This window comes from Tetrao urogallus, assembly GCF_951394365.1.
Source record: "Tetrao urogallus genome assembly, chromosome: 2".
NCBI lineage: Eukaryota > Metazoa > Chordata > Aves > Galliformes > Phasianidae > Tetrao > Tetrao urogallus.
The window spans coordinates 103,630,538-103,650,370 of NC_136814.1; the positions used below are offsets into that span (position 1 = coordinate 103,630,538).

The 19,833-nt window shown below is 45.1% G+C and overlaps 1 protein-coding gene across 1 annotated transcript in view; it reads right to left on the minus strand.

Moving 5' to 3' along the window:
• Nucleotides 1-19,833, minus strand: part of ASXL2 (ASXL transcriptional regulator 2) — a gene marked incomplete at both ends in the record, with an annotated part of 82,625 nt that overhangs the window by 43,537 nt on the left and 19,255 nt on the right. The window contains 3 exons of the mRNA XM_079532823.1: nt 1,539-1,695; nt 5,007-5,115; nt 18,924-19,006. Of these exons, the coding sequence (XP_079388949.1) occupies nt 1,539-1,695; nt 5,007-5,115; nt 18,924-19,006 (349 nt within the window). The remainder of the gene's footprint in view (nt 1-1,538; nt 1,696-5,006; nt 5,116-18,923; nt 19,007-19,833) is intronic.

Consider the following 19,833-nt stretch of genomic DNA (forward strand, 5'->3'; position numbering starts at 1 on the left):
AGGGTTCTGTTTGCTCTGACAGCAGTAGCACCATATGTAGAACTTTTACACAAAAGCCATGCACACATTGCTAGGCCAACAATCTCTCTAAGATTTTTGCACTTCCTTGCAAGTTTTTTACATAACACCCCATTCCGAGGCATTGTTAGGAATGAAAGTATTTTAGCCACACTACTCATACTTTCTCTTCCAAAGGATTAATTTGGAGTCAAGTCTTACTTCTAAACTTTTAACAATGCCTATTTTTGTAGTGTTTTAAATGCTCACAATTCTATCTAACAGTTTCCTTTGGTTTTGTTTACTTGCACTACATGGAAAACCCCACACACGCTTGGGTCCACACAACCCCAGCTGACCTAAACGCTCTGCTGCATGGCTCCAGTAGTGTCAGAAAACTGCTTACATGCCTCCACCACTGCAATGGAAATAAGCTTTTCATTTTGTTGCATTTCAGCCAAGAAATTCTGTGCATGACTGAGTAGAAAGAGAAAGGATCAGATTAAAGGTAACAGCTGCTGTAACAGCAGCAGCGACACTGAAAGACACAGGAATACCCACAAGAGAAAGGTGCAACCTCTGCTTACAAGAAAGAGCAGAAGATTTCTAGTAAATGTATATTGCATCCTCAAATTGTATTACATACACATATTTTTTTTAATTAATTCAGCACTTAAACAGATACTTGACCAGAATTCTGAAGGAGGAATGAAGATTCAGACACTGATCAAAGGAATGGGTTCTGGAATTAGACGTGGGCAAAGGAAACTGCAATGTGTTACTAATACATGATGCAACTACTGACAGCCTCCAGCCAGACACCGTGGCAAGATACCAGGATTGAAAAGGGAATGGAATGCATTATTTCCTCTGCTTGATCCCCCAAAACACCAAAGATATTCTTCTGCAGAACATTCAGAATTTAGGTACTCTTGAAACATTGCTGAACTTTCCTGTATTATTTAAAAGTGACTGATGCTTGAAAGCAAGTTTAAATACTCAACTGTACAGAATACCTAAATATTGCTGAGTCTGTGAGGGAAAGAAGTCCAAAGCAGGAAAATGGAGGCCAGTCCCACAGCCCCATCAGTCTCCATAACAAGCTGTAATCGCTGAGCTTCTGTGCTCTCTCCTAGTCAGTGCTACATGCAATATCACTGAGAGAGGCCACAATCCTCTGCAAGAGATGCAGTGGTTTCAGGAAAGAAGGGTTAGAGTTAGGCCTAGGGCTCATTATACAGGGTTCAATATAAGGCCCAGGATAAAGAGAAAACCTGTAAAAAACCAATGCGGCTGTTCCTAGGTCTGAAGCACAGTATGCTTGTATCAAGGATACACGCACATTTAATTGCAAATACTTTTTTTTTTGTTTCAAGTTATGCTGCACTTATGATGTAAATTCAAGTCAGGAGCATAAGCTGTAAATGAGACTTTAGGTTCCTGTAAGGTCCTGTCCCTATATGGCAACAGATGAGATCGGCAAAAAGCTGAAAGTCCTTCACAGAAACCATGTTATCATCTCTCCTGAGCAGGAAAATTACCTTTCCTTTTCCACCTGCTTTTCTTCCCATCCTTGTTCGTGCACCCATCACTGCTGCTGCTGCTGCTGCTGTTCTCAGAGCTCTGTGAGTCGGACTGCGCGTCGCTGCTTTCCTCCGAGCCATCTGAGAGCTCCTTCAGCCCATCCGGAACGTCCTTCTGCAAATGGAGCCAACAGGTCAGTAAGCCCACGTAGCAAGAAATTCCTCACTTAACAAAATATTTTTAAGTTGCAGTTTCCTTCATTTAGCCAGTGCCTGTCGTTGACTTTTTATCCTGCAGAGACGTGTCAGAAGAGCTCAGCTTCAGGCCTGTGCTTTCTGCTAGCCCACATAAAACACGTGCCTGCTGGAGTGGCTCTCACACTTCCCTGTCACCACCTCACATCTCCCTCCCTGCACACCCCCTATAGCTGCCTATCCCCAGTCACCATCTATTACGCACTACAACACACTGTAACACGCCACAGTGACCTGCAGTGCACTACAACACTCTGTAAGGCACTGCAGGTCCACCATTCTCACACCTAACATTTCAGGCTGATAACAGCCAGCCCTTGCTGCCTGTCCACATCTAAGCCCAGGCTGCCCTCTAGCGATCACCAGCACTCAGATTTTAACCTACATTGTCGTATTAGTGCTAATTAGCAACAATGCCTTGACTTCTGCAAGGAAGAATTCTGCAGGAATTGCAGCTCTGCATTCTTTCTTAGATACATAGCTGCAACACGATTACTGTACAAGCAAGAAAGGGCTCAGGACAGCTGCACAAATTAGGTGTGTGTGTGGGCATCCTTTTGTCAGCCATCGGCTGGGCACTGATGTGCAATCTCTCCCTTCTCCTGGAGACAACTGTCTTTTCTCTCAAGTTACAGCTGTGACTGGTCTTTGCTTGTAGGTCCAAAAAGTAATTCAGATGACACCGATTTCACCAATTTCAATAATTCCAGACTTTTTTCCACCAGCCAGGTGACTATTAACTGGGTCAGATATTGAATATTTTCATCCCTCACTGCACAAACTGCACTGCACATAAAAAATTACTTGCAAGTCACGAGAGAAGAGAAAGCATAATGAGAAGCATGGAAAAATCTATTTATACCAAGTGTCACTTAAGCTGGTGAAGACGACACCTGTGTACTCCTAATGCTCACCTTTCCTTTATTCAACCTTTTTTAAAGCGTAACTTTTGGAGAGATAATGTTACTCACTTGGCACACAGCAATTATACAGTCCCTTATTTCAGACTGCTTCAGGATGTCTCCTCAGTGATGTGCCACAGCTGACCTTGCTTTGACAGGAGGTTGGACTCTCCAAGGGTCCTTCCCAGCACCTGCAGACAACTTGCAGCGCTCTCCTTCCAGCTCTGCCCCTTCCTCGAGACCTTCTATTGCCATGCCTTGTCTGCATTGACCATCTGGTCTCTCAAAATCTCCCAGAACCACAGAATCATGGCTGGAAAAGATCATTCAGTCCAACTGCAAACCCACCCCCGCTGACCACATCCCTCAGCGCCACGATTCCTGAACACCTCCAGGGATGGTGATCCCACCACCCCCTGGGCAGCCTGTTCTAATGCCTCACCACCACTCTTCTGAAGGAGAGATGTTTCCTAAAATTCAACCTGAATGTCCCCGTGTGCAACTTGAGGCCAACACCTCTCATCCTTCTCTCTGTTATGTGGGAGAAAAGGCCAACCCTCACCTTGCTACAACCTCCCTTCAGGTAGTTGTAGGGAGTGATGGTCTCCCCCAAGCCTCCTTCTGCTCCAGAGAAAACAACCCCTGCTCCCTCTGCTGCTCTCCATAACATCTGTGCTCCAAGGAAGATGTCAATGCGCGATCTTCATTAACACAAATTCCTTTAGGCACCTTTACCTCTCCCTATTGCACGTCCTGTTTTCAAAGCAGAAGTGTACTCTAAACTACAGAAACATCTTCTCTTTATAACTGATCTTCTTTCAATAATTAAGCTTCCTCCATTTAGGGAACCATATGGAATAATCAAATAAAATCTGGTTTTCCAGCTAGCACTCCTATAAATACTTCTGCAAGATGATGTGCTCTGTTTTATCACCTGTGGTGAGCTTGATGGACTTCTCCAAACATCAGGTTAGAAATATTCCTACAGACTGGAATCTTTCAGGCTACCGGTGAACAGGAAATCCAGTTGTGAGCCTTTCTGCTGCAAAGGGGATAATAAGTACAGGGGAAGCAATAAATACAAGCACACGGGGACATGAGCCAAATGGACAGAGGTACAGGGCACTGCCAATCACCAGAAGGCTCCAGCCACTAACTGGGGGAACAGCAGGATGCTCCAGCACCTGTAACAAGTAATAAGATGGGAAAATGGAGGAACACTCGTCTGCCTTGGTCTGGATTTCCAAGAAAAAGAAACATGGAGATGTGGCATCAACTCTTTGAAAGGGCTGATATGTGTAGGATGAGGAGAAATGGTTTTAAGTTGAGGGAGGGGAGATTTAGGTCAGACATCAGGGGGAAATTCTTTACCCAGAGAGTGGTGAGGTGCTGCAACAGCTGCCCAGAGAGGTTGTAGATGCCCCGTCCTTGGAGGTGTTCAAGGCCAGGTTGGATGGGGCCCTGGGCAGCCTGGTTTAGCATTAAACGTGGAGGTTGGTGGCCCTGCATGTGGCAGGGGGTTGGAGATTCATCATCCTTGAGGTCCCTTCCAACCCTGGCCATTCTGTGATTCTGTGGCATTTCAGGACATGGTTTAGTGGGCTTGGTGGTGACGGCTTGGACTACACCATCTTAGAGACCTTTTCCAATTCTAATGATTTAAATATTACAGGATAAGTCAAACTTTACCTCAGAAGCTACTACTGCTCTCTCTGGAGCATGGACTGAGAAGAAGAGCGTGGCCACAGCAGACACAACCAACACTGCAGAGATCTACATTAGCGAGAGGAATCTTATGGCAAAGTCACCAGTTTCAAGTACATAGAAAACCAAGAACAGTGACAGCAGGCCTCATCTGAGTAGTGTAAGTGGGGAAAAGAAACCACAAATAGAGATTGTTTTTAGAAGTACAAATCAGCTACACGAAGGATTCTACACTTTCTTCCTAGAAATACTTCCTGTCTGCTATTAATAGATTAAGGATAAGGGGCTATTTCTCTTCCAGATATGAGTTGAGTGGTGATAATGTTACTTTTCTGTGGTTGCAATTTTATTACAATTTCATTTCTGGGTGATAATTAATACCAGCAATCTACAGGACTGTGAAAAAAACCCAGCAATGTTTTGGTTCTATTTTCTGCACGCAGATGATCACCAGCAAGAATGAGGAGCTCAGTGTTTGTGTTTGGAGGTACAGCTCACAGCACAATCCACGCTAGTGAGGAACAGCTCCCTCTTCCCTACACTGGATTTACCCTAGTGCAAAATATCTGTAAAGGAACAAAGGCCACTGAGCACTCAAACAAGACTGCCCAGCTGAGAAACTTACCTTCAGAGTGTACACTCCCATCCGCCCTGGGACCTTATAGAAAATGCCCTCTTCCCCTCGGGAGTTCGTATGTAACATAGCATTCAGGCATGCAAGAGGAGAAGTCCCACTGAAAATAAAAGCACAGCATTAATTTTTTGCATTTGTATGGACAGATTTCATCTTCTGCTGGGAGTCACAACCCCTCACCCGAGGACCAAGCATGCACAGAGCACAGACCCAACAGGCATTCCCACTGATACAAGTTGAATCAGCCACAACAAGCAATGGTGAAACCAGCCTGACGTAGCCATGCTCCAGTTCCAGGAAAAAAGCACACAAGAAGCCCCCGTGCTCAGGCCCTCCACCTCTTCTTTGCAGAACATCAAAATGGACACTTATTCGTACAGCTCCAAGTGCAAAAAGTTGCATCTCTGAAACTCAGAGCAGATCTGTTGCGAGCTAACTACAGACTGCAGAGATCATTAGAATTCCCTGCTCTTCTTACATGGCAGAACTGAGTTCCACCCAGCTCCTCCACCTCCTAATGTCTGCCGTGGCTGATGCAGACAGACAGCTGAGGGTCAGAACACTGGCACCTCTGCTGAGAGCTTGTGCTCGCCTCCAGACAACTCCATCCCCGGATAGAAGTTTCTCCTGAGCACATTTACACTGAGAACATCATCCCACACCAAGCCCAGTCCTGACAGGGCAACCTGTGCCAGCTCATGAATCAAAATGACCTTTTCTTTGGTAAGAATGTTTGCAAATGGAACTGATCTGGTGCATGATGCCAACTGTTCAACAGAAGTAGGTACAAACTTAAGCCAGTTTTATGGCATGCAACTGAAAGTTTTCTATTTTGTTTTTTCTTCTGCAGTGCATTTCAGCTTGGAAAGCAATAGGGAGTTACACATCCACCCACCCAAAGCTACCTCTACGAAAGGCAAAAGGCATGTTTCAGTGCACCATCAGGAACCCTTGCAGTTACAGGTGCTGCCTCAGCATACACACAAGCACTCACCTATACTCACCAGGTGACCACCCAGCATAGTGAGAGCTGAGCACACACACACACTCTTGAACTCTGCATTACCAGAGTAGGCACTGACCTGTTAGCTGTACATCTAAGTGCAGTGCTTATAGCTGGCCGAAGGGGTGGTCCTCCATGACTCTTTACAACCATTCCATCTACACTGTGCTGTTTTAATGACCTGGAAGGTGTCTGCTCTGTCGCCTCGTTCCCAACCACTCCCCCACTATTGCTGTACTCAGCACTGCTTGACACTGTGATAGCATGAAGGTAGCTAGCTATGAGACCAACAGCATAAGTGCACATTTGAAGCTCTCACCCCTCAGAGCGTTTCTCTAAGCTACTTCCCAGCAGATGCATACATACCAAGCTCCCTTTCTGAGAAATGTCAAATTTCAGCCTTCATTAAATCACGGCCTCTTACATTCCATGTTAAATTCAAAGCTTCTTCAGACTGAACAGGAGAAAAAGGAGCTTGAAAATGGTGAATGTGCATCAGGTAAGGGTGAGATAGCTCTATGGTGAACATGCCCAGTGGGAAAAAAGATGTGTAACATTTCTTTCCAGGTTTGCCAATTCCACCACCGAACCCTTCCCAACCAGCCCTGTCCTGAGACCTCAGGGACTGAGCAGATTTGTTCTGATTCGAAAACAAAGTCTGACGGAATCATTTTTGTACAGCCACCTGTGATGGGATGCTGGCCTGACACCACAGAGTTCTCATCTCTGCAGTGCTGGAACTCAAACTTGCACTCAGAACACGATACAAGGCATACTTATCCTTCAGAAGGCTCCTTTATATTAAAGCTCCAGTAGTCATTTGTTAGCAGAGCACACGGCCAGCAACTCCCTGCCTTGGAGCAGAACCACCACAGCTCCAGCAGGTCCTGCAGGCAGGATGTGCACTGGTGCTTGGCACAGAAATGCTGTTCAGAACCCACCTCTGCACAGCTCGGGGTTCTGCAGAAGAGTTAATGACTGTTTTGCTGTAAATGGAAGTTTGTACAAAGTGCATCCAGCAGTGAGCATCCACCTTTCGCATCTTCACTGCAATTCATGGAACTTGACAAAAAGGCCCCAACGGATCCAGCTGTGTTTAAGGGTGAGGGATTGCCCCATATTTGAGCATCCCTTTTTCTCCCCCCGTTCCCTCTGAATCAGACATTCACACAAAAAGCTTTCTGTTCATTAGCAAATTAAAATAGGCTTTAAGACCCCATCGATTCAGATCAAGCGCCAAAGCAGAGGGGCACGGTAAGCAGATGCCACAGCACCAACTCAAAGCTTGTTAAAACAAATTTAAGATTCAGAAGCAGCTCCTTCTATGAATAGAGCAGATTCTACGCACAGACAAAGATGCACAAAGCCATCATGCAAAACAAGTGCAAACCCAAGACTGCACAGCGATGTTAATTTGGTGAGACACTGAGCATTCCGTGCTGTTAGCCTGACACCGCCACAGCTTGCAAGCAGGCTTCATGTTTGCATTAGAGTCAAACACAAATGCAAACAGCATACAGCGAAGGCAGGTTAGTGCAACAAGCATTGACACTAATTACACTGCTTTAACTTTGCTTTTATGCCCACGTGAAACAAGCAGGCCCCTCCGATTAAGGCTTGTGCAGCTTGTGTTAATACAGAACGGCTTCACAACAATCAGCAGTGGTTCTTACCTTCTGGAGTTGGAGTGCAACCCAAAAAAAGGAGAGAAACACCCCTTTAAAAACTTCAGCAAAACAACTTCTAAGCATTAACATGAACCCTCCTCCCCATCCACCAGAAACAATTTTTATTTGTTTTTAAAAAGTTTTGGGCAGATCTGCAGTAACAGTAAGACTAGGTTATATCATCAACACCAGCAGAGAAAGAAACGTGTATCTGTTGGGCTTCTCAGTTTATTTTCTACAAATCCAGACAAGAGATGCCAGTATGGCTTTGGAGGGCTTTTTTTGGTGGGAGTAGAAGCTTTTCATGCTAGAAAGTTAATTTTAAATCATCAACACTTAAAATTCCTGTGAATTTGTGCAAGACACTATTAGGAAATATTTATTCAGTGAGAGTGGTGATGCATTGGCACAGCTGCCCACGGAGGTGTTTGAGAACTGAGGGGATGTGGCACTGGGGACGTGGTGGGGATGGGCTGACATTTGGACTCCATGACTTTTCAAGATCCCTTCCAACCTTCATGATTCTAAGACCAAACCATTGCTCCAGCAACACAGGCAGTGCCTATATGGACCTGCAGCTGTACCACAGTGCAGTACAGGGCACTGTAAACCCTTAGGGCAGGATCGGCTCAGAGGATGCTAAAAAGCTCCTCAGCCCACAACAAATTTGGAGTTTACTTACAGCTTCAATTAATGGCCTATTAAGACTGGCATGACAACCGAATGTGACCCATGGGAACACAAGGACATTCCAATATCCTCTGCTGAGTCCAGAACAAGAACAAGAAGTCCTGCAGAAGCTCACTGATTTTCTTAAATACTGTCTGCAGACAAAAAGCTTTAAGTTCACAGCACTGACACAGCCTCACCTAAACACAGTGTCCATATGTAAGGTACTGGTTTGTGTGCTGCTCTCACTCACCCTTTAGGGCCTATGCAGAAAGGCTTAGTGTTTTCTGATCTGAAAGGAAGAAACCAGACAAAACCACCCTCTGGGGTTTCTGAGACACAGAATTGAGACTTCCAAATCTTTGGCATGCCCCCACGATTTTCCCATTTCTGCTACAGAACTATCAGCTGTTTCCAACCAAAAATAAACCCTACTTCTATCTGTCTTCTGAGATCTCACTCCAGTGTTTTTCAGAAGAAAAAAGCCAACCTGCTGAATTCCTGCAGCATTCATCCCTGCACAATTACACCCCGCACTTCCCCTTGCACTAGGGAATATATGCCATCATGGGAAAGCATAGGTAATTTCATTTTAAGGAAGCAGCAACAACTCTCTTCCCGAGACTGCAGTAGTAGCAGAAGTGGAAGATGTGGTTAATCAGGGATTTGATACCTTTACCAAAGCAAATGCTATGAACAGTCACACAGCAGAGCTTTTCCCTAACATATGAATGCAGTCCCTGCTAACAGAAACGTGATCTCTCTACACAAGCATTCCTTGAAAAACTATTTTTCAAATGAACATTTTTCCCTATACCTGCTATTGATGTCACCTACCAACTCACCTCCATCCTTCTGCACAGATACAGGGTGCTACAGAAACTGGTGGCTACTTTAACTTCTGTTGAAATGCTCACTAAGCAAAGAAATAGCCCTCTGAGGGCTTGCTGGACCCACAGTGGCTCTAGGAGGCGTCAGTACTGGGTGTGATCTTTTTTAACATCATCATTAATGAACTGGTGGAGGGACAGAGAGCACTCTCAGCAAGCGTGCTGATGATACAAAGCTGGGAGGAGTGGCTGACACACCAGAAGGCCATGCTGCCATCCAGTGAAACCTGGATAGGGTGAGAGCTAGGCAGAGAGGAACAAGGGGAAGTGTAAAGTCCTAGACCTGGGGAGAAATAACTACATGCACTGGTAAGGTTAGGGGGTGAGCTGCTGGAGAGGAGCTCTACAGTGAAGAACCCGAGTGCCCTCATCAACCAGTAGTTGACCAAAGGTTGACTGTGCCCCTAATGGCCAAGAAGGCCAACAGAACCCTGGGGAACATTGCACTGAGCACAGCCGGCAGGGCAAGGGCTCCTCCCCTTTGCTCTGCCCTGGTAAGGCCACATCTGAAGCACTGAGTCCAGTGCTGGGCTCCCCAGTTCAAGGAGGACAGGAAACTGCTGGAATGAGCCCAGCAAAGGGCTGCAGAGATGGTGGGGGCCTGCAGCATCTCCTGATGGGAAGAGGTGAGAGCCCTGGGGATGTTCAGCCTGGGGAAGAGAAGGAGAGAGGGGATCTGATCATCAGTATCTGAAGGGTGGGGGTCAGGAGGATGCGGCTCTTTTTGCTGGTGCCCAGCAACAGGACAAGGGGCAACAGGCACAAACTGGAACCCAGGGAGTTCTGTATAAATACGAGAAAGAATCTCTTTACTGTGAGGGTGGCAGAGCAGCAGAGCTCTGCAAGAAGCTGCCCTGAGAGGTGGCGGAGCCTCCTTCTGTGGAGATACTCAAAACCCAGTTGGATGCTTTCCTGTACGACCTGCTCTAGGGAACCTACTTTAGCCCCTGGCCACACATACCACCAAAAGCTCCCTGAGAGCCACAGACTGCCTGCCCCCAACACTGACCACAGCCTTCACGCTGCCCCAAACAGCTTCAGCCTGTACCTTACAGCTGGGACTTCGTACAAATTCCTCTTTGCTGCAGAGACATGAAAGCCTCAAACAGAATGCAATGTTCTGGTGACCTTCAGTTTTTGTTTTTTTTTTTCTTTTAAAAAAAGCTGATTAGTTGGTTATTTTCTCCAGAAAAAGCCAAATCCAACTTTTTAACGAAAGGGAAAACACACAAGAATTTACTGTATCAGCATTTATTGCTCTCTTTCTGCCAGACTTTCTTTTGAGCTTTTGCAGTAATGGATGGAAGAAAGCTGAAGAACCCTGCACCTAAGATGCTATCTCGTGGGCACCTTCCTCCAGCAAATGACCTTTTCCCATTGGAAAAGATCCCCCCAGTTCCAACTGAAAGTAAGAAGTCTTGCATGCAGTAACCCCAGTGGGTCAAGTAAAATCCTGACAGACATTTCAGAATCTTCCATCAGAATGGAAGTAATTAACTGGGAACAGCAGAGAGATGCAGGGGTAACCCAACCCTGATGGCTCTAAAGCACAACCTGCACAAGCCCTTGTCCTATTTTCCCCAATACACACTCGGTATATCACTTCTATACTATGTAGACTAAAGATGTTTCAGCTCACTCGAAGATTAAACTCAAAGTGTGGATTAAAGAATCTGTGAAGTAACTAGATAGTTGTCAGCTGATGATTTCAGTTATTTACAAAGCCTTCCAAGCCAGCTCAAGATTTGCACACTGAAAGGGAGAAAAAAATGAGAGCTGTTAGTACTAACGTTTGGAGCACTGCATCTCCAGTCGCACACAGAAGAAGCAGCCCTTAACTCCAGTCTTTCCATTAAGCCTAGGAAGTCTTTGAAGCACTGCAATGACTCAATCTTACAAGGGGCACAGAAGCCAAAAAACACTTCACCTCCAGGGCATGAGGCTGGGAACCAGGAATTGAGCAGCTAGGATGGGAGGAACCTCCAGATATCAGAGCCCAGCCTCCAGCTCAAGCCAACACCAGGGCCTTGCCCAGCCCCCTCTGAGCAGCTCCAAAAAAGGAGAAGCCTTCTCTGGCCCTGCTCTAGTGGTCTGTCACCTCAAGAGTGGCATTTTTCCTATCTCATGGGAACTCACATCCAGCAGTTTGTGTTTGTTGCCTCTCAGTCTAGCACTGGGCACCTCCCTGCACAGCATCTAGCTCTGTGCAGTGTGACCTACCCATGGAAACGAGCACTCACCAGAAATACAAACCAGCAGTTCCTGAAAAGCAGCTTTGTTAGACCAGTCTACAACAGAAGCTGCTGCCACCAATGTAATAATGCACTGGTGCTCCCTCAGATATGCATGTGAAGGTGCTCACACAACAGGAATGGGTCGCCACTGGAAAAATTGGCTGACAATTTGTATTTAAGAAGCTGTATGGTTAGCAGAGATCAGATGGCTGTACAAACCAGTGAGGCATGGTCACTATGAGCAGGTCTGGAAGCCCTCTAGGTATGTCCTTCCCATCTCATCCACTCCATTTCAGCTGCAGCAGGAAAATACAATTTAAATTAGCTTGCTAGCTTCAGCACATTATTTTCCAGTTTCCCAGCTTCCTGCTGTCACAAGGAATCAAGTGGAAGATGCACTGCTTCGAGGTTCTTTCTGGTCTCTGCTTCAAGGACCTTTCTCATCTCAGGTACACAGGGCATTTCTCAGCCACCTGCTCAGACCAGAGGACGCTGAAGAAAAGCTAAAAATGAGCTCACCAATGGGACAACTGGCCTGCAGCCATTTTGAGAGCAATGCAGTGAAAGTTGCTCTGTTATGTGCTAATCTCCTTCGTTAAAATTCGAGCTCCCTAATGGCTCATCAGTAAAAACGTGCTCACAAAATATTAAAAAAAATTTCAAGTTGCCAGTGCGCTGATATTCATTAAAATGAGACAGCAAGTAGAACACAAAGCAATTTCCTTCCTTAGCATTTAGACTACAGACATCAAGGTTGAAGACAAATTTGCAGTAACATCTCTTTGGCAGGTGCATCTATAACCAAAAGCCACTTCCAACCTCAGATGATTGTTTAAAGGTCACACAATCCTAAAACTGGTGGTCATTTGAAGCATCCCTCTTTGGGGATCTCCCCAACCCCTGGCTGTGGTGCTGGGCGCCCTGCTCTGCTCTGCGTGCCTCCGTTGGGGTGGGGGGGCAGAGGGACCCAAGGCTGCCTCCAGCTCCAAGCACCTTGGAATCAGTTGGACTGCCAAATAATTGCCAATTAACAAAGGCAAGAGCACCATGCATATTGGTCACATTCCTCATTCTGACCAGACGGCCTCCAGAAGTCCCTCCCAAAATCAGCCGTTCCAAACTGCAGCTGTGGCTCGACAACTGAAAACATGAGAGCTTGCTCAGAAAGACACCTACATCCCCAGTGTTCTGGTTCTCCCCAGAGAAGTTAATTAGTTGTTTCTATCATGCACTATAATGGTCACATCTCTAAGCTTAGAGCTGAGGAACTTCTAAACTTGAAACAGCAATTGCCATTTCTTCGGCTGCTTCCTCCATAAGAAGCCACCCAACGAACTGCTGGGTGTTCTGCCATGACAAAGTTACACATTAGCACACTGTGTACAAGCTGTTAATGGGCTGTAAATGTTCCTCAGCTGTAAGGTCATTTTAACAAGATTCAGATGAAAAGCAAAAATAAAAAATGACCAAAGTCATTATGGAATGGCTCAAAGGATGCAGACTGCACTCGATAACCCCAGAACTTGTGAAAACTTTGAAGAACTTCAGAACCTACAGATGAAGCAAGTTATGACATCTGCTGTTGAGGAGCTAAAACTATCACAGGACTCAAAAGCAAGATTTATACTGCCACAAGAAGCCTCAGAACAGCTCAGCTTTGCAGAGCTCTCTTCCTGGGCAGGGAAAAGCTCCCTCTGCAGCAGGGCAAGACACAGTTCCACAGTCAGTGCATCCAGCCAGCAGCAAGAACAGGGCCATTGGCCAGACACAGGATGCACATTTCTTCTGTTGTTGGGTAGCTTCAGTTTCAAAGGGCTTTTAAAAAGATTCCTTTCCCTGTTATAATTTGTCCCCACACTCAACCTCAGTGGGCTCCAATAAGAAGTCCAGCTCTTAACAAAAATAATTTAAGAACCTTGCAACCATTTCAAAGTTCCTTCCCACACTTAAACTGTAGCAGGGTGCTTTTGTGTGGTTTGGTTTTAGGAAAGGATTATTGGATTGTATGAGAGGAAATGGTTTCAAGTTGTAACAAGGAGGTTCGGGTCAGATATTAGGAGAAATTTCTGCAGAGGAAGCACTAGAACAAGCTGCCCAGGGAGGTGGTGGGCTCACACCATCCTGGGGATGTTCAAGAAGCAAGGAGATGTGGCACTGAGGGATGTGATCAGCAGGCATGGTGGGATGGGCTGCGGTTGGAATGGAGGAGGTCTATGAGGTCTTTCCCACTCTCTACAATTCCACTGGAGGAAGACTTTCCCAGAACCAAGCTGTGTGAAGGAACAACTGCCCCAAGACCACAGAATGAAGGAGAACATCACTCAGCTCACCCAACCCTGCCTTAATTTCTTAGCTCTGCAGCAGAAGGAAATTGACGAAGTACTGAAGAATAGCTGTGAAATGTATCAGTGGCAAAGTGTTCTGCCAAGAACGAGGAGAGCCGCTTCGTTGGTGCTACCCTGAGTGCTCTGAGATGTAAGAACATCCTGCAGGTGTACAAACAGCATTCTGACTTCTGCTTGTTTTTTTAATGAGTTCTATTGGCAAGCTGGTGATCTGCATCCTTTCGAGTTCTCCTCTTCCAAGAGTGACCAGGAAGGGGATCTTTTCCCAGGCAGGCAAGATGCCCATTTCATAGCACACTTCCCCAGGCTGCTGGGGAAGTCTCACAAATATGGATGGCACTGCTTTGAACTGCACAGAACTCTCCAAGAAAGGTGGTGGAGTCTCCTTCTCTGAAGATGTTCAAGACCTGCCTGGATGCCAACCTGTGCGACCTGGTGCAGGGAACCTGCATTGGCAGGGAGGTTGGACTCCATGATCTCTGGAGGTCCCTTCCAACCCCTACAATTCTGTGATTCTGTGATTCCAGCTTTACTTTCCCTTTGAAGGCAAGCAACGTTACTGTCCTCCTTATCAGTCATGAGGAGGCACCATTCCCATGAAACCCACAGAGGACAACCTAACCGTAGCTTCTGATTTTCAACTAGCAAAAACAGGAGAAGAAAAAAAAAGAAAGTAAGAAACCTTATGGAAGTCTAAAATTAGAGCTGGCAACTTACTCCTACAAACATCAGACTGAGCAGCTCCAGCCCTGCTCACACAACCACCCCCTTGTCAGGAAGGGAATCACCTCCCCAAGGCTGCCTGGAGCCAAACCTGCAGAGCATCTTGCAAGGAATTTGGGAGGAGAGACTCGTCAATGAGGTGCAGATGATCCACCCACAGAAGGGCAGGTGAAAGCCCTGAAGCCAAGCCACAATGACACACTCCTCTCTAATCTAAACGGGACCAGAGAAAAGTAAAACTTGGCTTTTATACTTCCTTTTCTTTCGCCCCCCAGAAGTGCTTTTAGCAGCTTTTCGGGTTTCTGCATAGAAGCAATTCAATGGATACTCAAAAGAAGCAGCTGGAGTACCATGTTTTTATTTACACTGAGATTAGACATACTTCCTTGTCCAAACACTGACTCAATCAGCATTTGGGCAAAAGCATTACCATACATGGACTGAGACCCACACACTAGCTCTACAGTGGTGGCTCTGTGAAAATACTTGAGGAAACAAAACATTCATGGCTATGGAGAAAAGACCATGGAAGATATCATCCTCCAAAGAAGCTAACTCCTTGGGTGCTCTTACAGTGACCCCTTTCAATAGACCCAAGGGGACTGAGTCAGTAATATTCCCCCCCCCAAACAGCTATTCATGTTCAAATAAATGTGGTTCTCTGTTGCTGCCATCTAGCCTATGCATTGAGGTTTAGGGAACGTTCACAGCTGGCATTCTGCGAGTTAGCAGTGATTCTGGGCATCTTCAAAGCCTTGCCTGAAAGTGCTCAGACTTGTCTACACTACATTGCCAACAGAGATAAGGCAAGTGGGATTCATTCATAAGGACAAAGCCTAGAGCCACGTATGGTTATGGTGCTGATTCACAGAGTATTTTTTCATGTGGGTTTTATTTTTGCTGTGTGCAAGCAGTGACCTGTAGGAAAGGATTGAGACAGCCTGTCAAAATAGGCAAATAAAGAAAATCAGGATGACAGATCATGTGAGAAGTATAGGTCTGGCTTCAGGATGCCTTACATCCCCAAAACTGACAGCACTGGTCCTAGGCTGACCTTTAAAATCACACAAATAAATTGCTGGTTTGAGTACTAGAATAAAATGACAACTACAGGAAAAATAATCAGTCAGAATCACTCAAGGTATCAGTACTGTTACGGAACATCTAGCCTCTTCCACACACACACAAAAAAGCAGCCAAATTGTTCTAAAAGCAGCATAAATCACTTTTTCTATACTCACTTCAACTGGTACCTGCAATCTTCCCTGCAATTCCAAATTCCCTGTAACAGAACCAAGCACATCCTCTGAGCTACATCAACATGCTGTGAAGCTTCTTCCCACGCAGCTGCCAAGTGGCAGCTCAACATGAATCAAAGCCAGAGGGAGATGGCTGGCTGGAGCCAAACAAGTGACTGCTGGACATGAGTTGGGCTCCCAACAACTCATCACTTCTCAACCTATTCCCTATCTGGAACTGGAGATTCAGAGAAGGATGCATCTCATAGAGTCATAGAATGGCCTGGGTTGAAAAGGACTTCAAAGATCATCTAGTTTCAAGCCCCATGCCATGGGCAGGGTCACCAAACACTAGATCAAAACAATATACCTAACAATATAAGGAATAGATGCTGAAATAAAAAGCCTTACAGTCATAAGTGGCAGTGTTTAAGAGACTGTGTTTTATTAATAAATAGTTCACCATCAGAAAAAAAATTATTTTATTAATTGAAAACAATTTGCACTGAAAGACAACTCAAAAATTGAATACTTTGGTATACATGAACAGGAGACTCCACATCCTGGCTGCAAACTCATACCATGCTTTACCAGCCTGAGAGTCTTGGAGCTTCTTGCTATCTCAATACAACCAAGAAAGGGGAAATTGCTATAATCTGCTCTCAAAGGCTTTGACATGGTTTCCTGCCAGAACTTCCATAAAAAAAAAAAAAGAGGACTAAGGATTTAATGAGCTACATGAGCTCATCTGACATGCTGGAGGAGGGAAACACATGATCTTCAAGATCCCTTCCAACCCAAGCCAGCCTGTGATTCAAGTTTTACACCTCATATAACATATTTTTTCCTTTAACAAATGCTGATTTGTGCTAAGTCCATCTGTCAAAACCTATGACTTGTGAGAATCCCAACAATCCCAGTCTAGGTACCAACAGACGGACACTGGCACAAACTGAAATGGAATTGCTTAAGAACTACTAATTGTTCAAGTCTTAACCTAAGCAACTTTATTCTGTCATTTCAACATTTAAGAGGAAAGACTACTGCATGGTATCCAAATGAAGATGAGTCAGTAGGATGGACAGCTAAACTAGAGAAACTGAGCTTGGTATCTGACTGCTCCTACCAGCATCTTTTGGGATTGGGGCTGTTTACAAAGGTGGACAGTGATAGGACAAGGGAGAATGGTTTTAAACTGAGACAGGGGAGGATTAGGGATATTAGGAGGAAGTTTTTCACCCTGAGGGTGGTGAGGCACTGGAACAGGTTGCCCAAGGAGGCTGTGGATGCCCCATCCCTGCAGGCATCCAAGGCCAGGCTGGATGTGGCTCTGGGCAGCCTGGGCTGCTGGTTGGTGACCCTGCACACAGCAGGGGGTTGGAACTGGATGAGCACTGTGGTCCTTTTCAATCCAGGCCATTCTGTGATGAGTCTGTGGTCTCCTGATACTTGTCAGTAGCTTTTAGAGAGGGGAAACAACTTACTATCAGGTCAGACTAAACTTCCACATCAATTGCAAGAGAACCTGAGGTTCAGATTGATTATGTGCATGGCACTTCTGCCCTTTGCCCCACCCCCTGCACTGTTCCCCTTCTTTTTGTCCTTCCACTCCAAACTGTGGCCTTGTCAGACTGGATCTATCGCACAACATCAGATTTCCTCCCTAAGGCTCTGCCCAAAAACACATTCTGAATTGCTAGAAGGGTTCATGACTGTTAAGTACCTAATGCTGGATATCAGGAAAAATCAGGAAGGAGTGGTGATACGTTGGCACAGGCTGCCTGGGGAAGTGGTATAGCATCCCTGGAGGTATTTAAGAAACGTACAGATGTGGCACTGGGGGACATGGTTAGCAGGCATGGTGGGAATAAGGGTGGAGTTTGGTAACCTTAGAGGTCTTTTCCAACTGAATGATTGTAGCATTTGCTGAACTTCATGTTGTCACCAGCAAGATCACCAATACAGAGCAGCACCTTTCCAGTTTTGGAAGGACTGAAGGTGCAGTGTGATGAGTGTTTGTAGGTACGCTGCTGACAGATTACCAACAATTTGTTCGGCATCAAAGCAGACCTGAGGCTGGTAAGCCTCTGATAAACCAAACGTTGTACTGCACTCTACTAAAGCGTGCTGCCAAGGCAGGAATTCAACCCAATTTTCATCACCTCCCTAAGAGCTGAATGAGGATATTTCCTTACTGTTAGGCAAACCAACATTTCTTTCCAGAAAACAGAACATATTCCTGTTATCTACAATTTGAGCAGATCTTGTTATCAGCAGAATTTTTACACTTGGGCTCTTCTGTACTTCCTGCAAAGCATATGTTGTTGTATTCAACTGGCAACACAGAGGAGGGGACATAATAAAGTCAAATCTAGGATGACTGCTTCCTTCCAAAATAGATGAGCTGGCAAGCACTCTTCTTTCCCTGCTTCTTCTTTACTTTTAGAAGATAGAAATACTTTCTACTTCATAGCAAGTGCCTGTATTAGCAGATAAACCTGTGTACCTCAGGGCCCTATGCAAGCAAAGACTCAAGAATTAAACTATGGTAACAGCATACAGTTCCAGATTTGTCATCTGAGTTACTCTTTGTAAAGCAGATCAGTAGCATCTAAACACTCAATACCCTCCTTGTATGGAACATGAAGATCTCTAAAGCTACTGCAGGCAATACTATAGAAAACAGCATGAGAGTTTTCTAGATTTGGATATCAAGTTGCTTTCTTTTTTTTTTTTTAATTTCCCAGAGTGCTTTAAGTTTTGCTTTGGGTCGTTTCCATTGAACTACAGTCACTCTGCTCTTTAAATAAGATTACATAACAAGTAGTGAAGTTTACCTATGTGATTGAAGTCTGAACTACCTGATCAGATCCAGTTCATGTCATTTGAGAGCTGCAGATGAGGTGGGTGCAGCATATATTTGTTAGTTTATTATGGCCCTCGCCTACCTTTCTTGGTGAGAAATATCAGCAACTTCAGGGATTTTTTTGTATGTATATTAGCAACTGGGATGTAGACTCCAGTTCCACAAGTATTTTAATATTTCAGTTCCAAAGACATACATGAGTAAGGAGCTAACAGTAAACTAAATTGTAACCAAGATGTTATCTTGCTTTACTGCAATGGACACTTAACTCACCTGATTTCTTTAAGTCCTTCTTTCTGGATAACTTGAAGAATTTCTTTATGGCTCATAGGTGTATTAGGATATTTCTCCAGGACCTGGCAAACAAAGCAGATGGAGAGTATGTTACTCATTTGTACTTTCATTTTACTGTTCTACTGCACAAAAGACTGTTCAGAAATCTAGGCTTGGAGATACAACCAAGGAAGAACCACTGACTTGCATCTTGTGACCAGCTCTCCCAGAAGACTTGCTTTAAAGCAATTTCCAAACTTGATTTCCATGGCATTGCTTCTAGATCTCACCTCCTAAAGAGAACAAAACCCATCCTCTGCAATGACAAAGTGGCTTCATCACCATCCCCTTCACACAGGGATTTTTGAGGACCTACTGAAGTACCAGCTACATGGAGCTTGTGAGAAACAAATCCTTAATGCATGCACATATTTGAGCTACCAAAAGCTGCTGAGTTACCAGCAGGTGAGGTCACGTAGTGCAGGCTCTGTCTTACATCAGTTAATGCCCCTCTAAAATGGGATCAGATAAAGCTGAAACAATTTCGAATCAAACTGATTATGAGAATTAAGACTTTGGGGAAGTATGGTGTTCAATACTGATAGGGTTCTTGGAGTCAAATATATTCTGTCCCTCTCCCGGCCCACAGCAGGCACAGGGTTGTGCTTATGTGTCACTCACTGCCCTCGAGACACAAACCATACTTCTTCCTTCTGCTCAGCACTGGACAGACAGATGCTTCTGGGGGAAGATATCAGCTACTACACAGGATTTGGATATTTTAAGCAATATTTGCATTGGGGAGGAGCAGGAAATGCCTCATTTCCTTCTTAATCATCCACTTTTGACCTGAACTCAGCATACCAACTCTTGAATCCTAACATATCTTTGACCAGAATCAGAAACACTG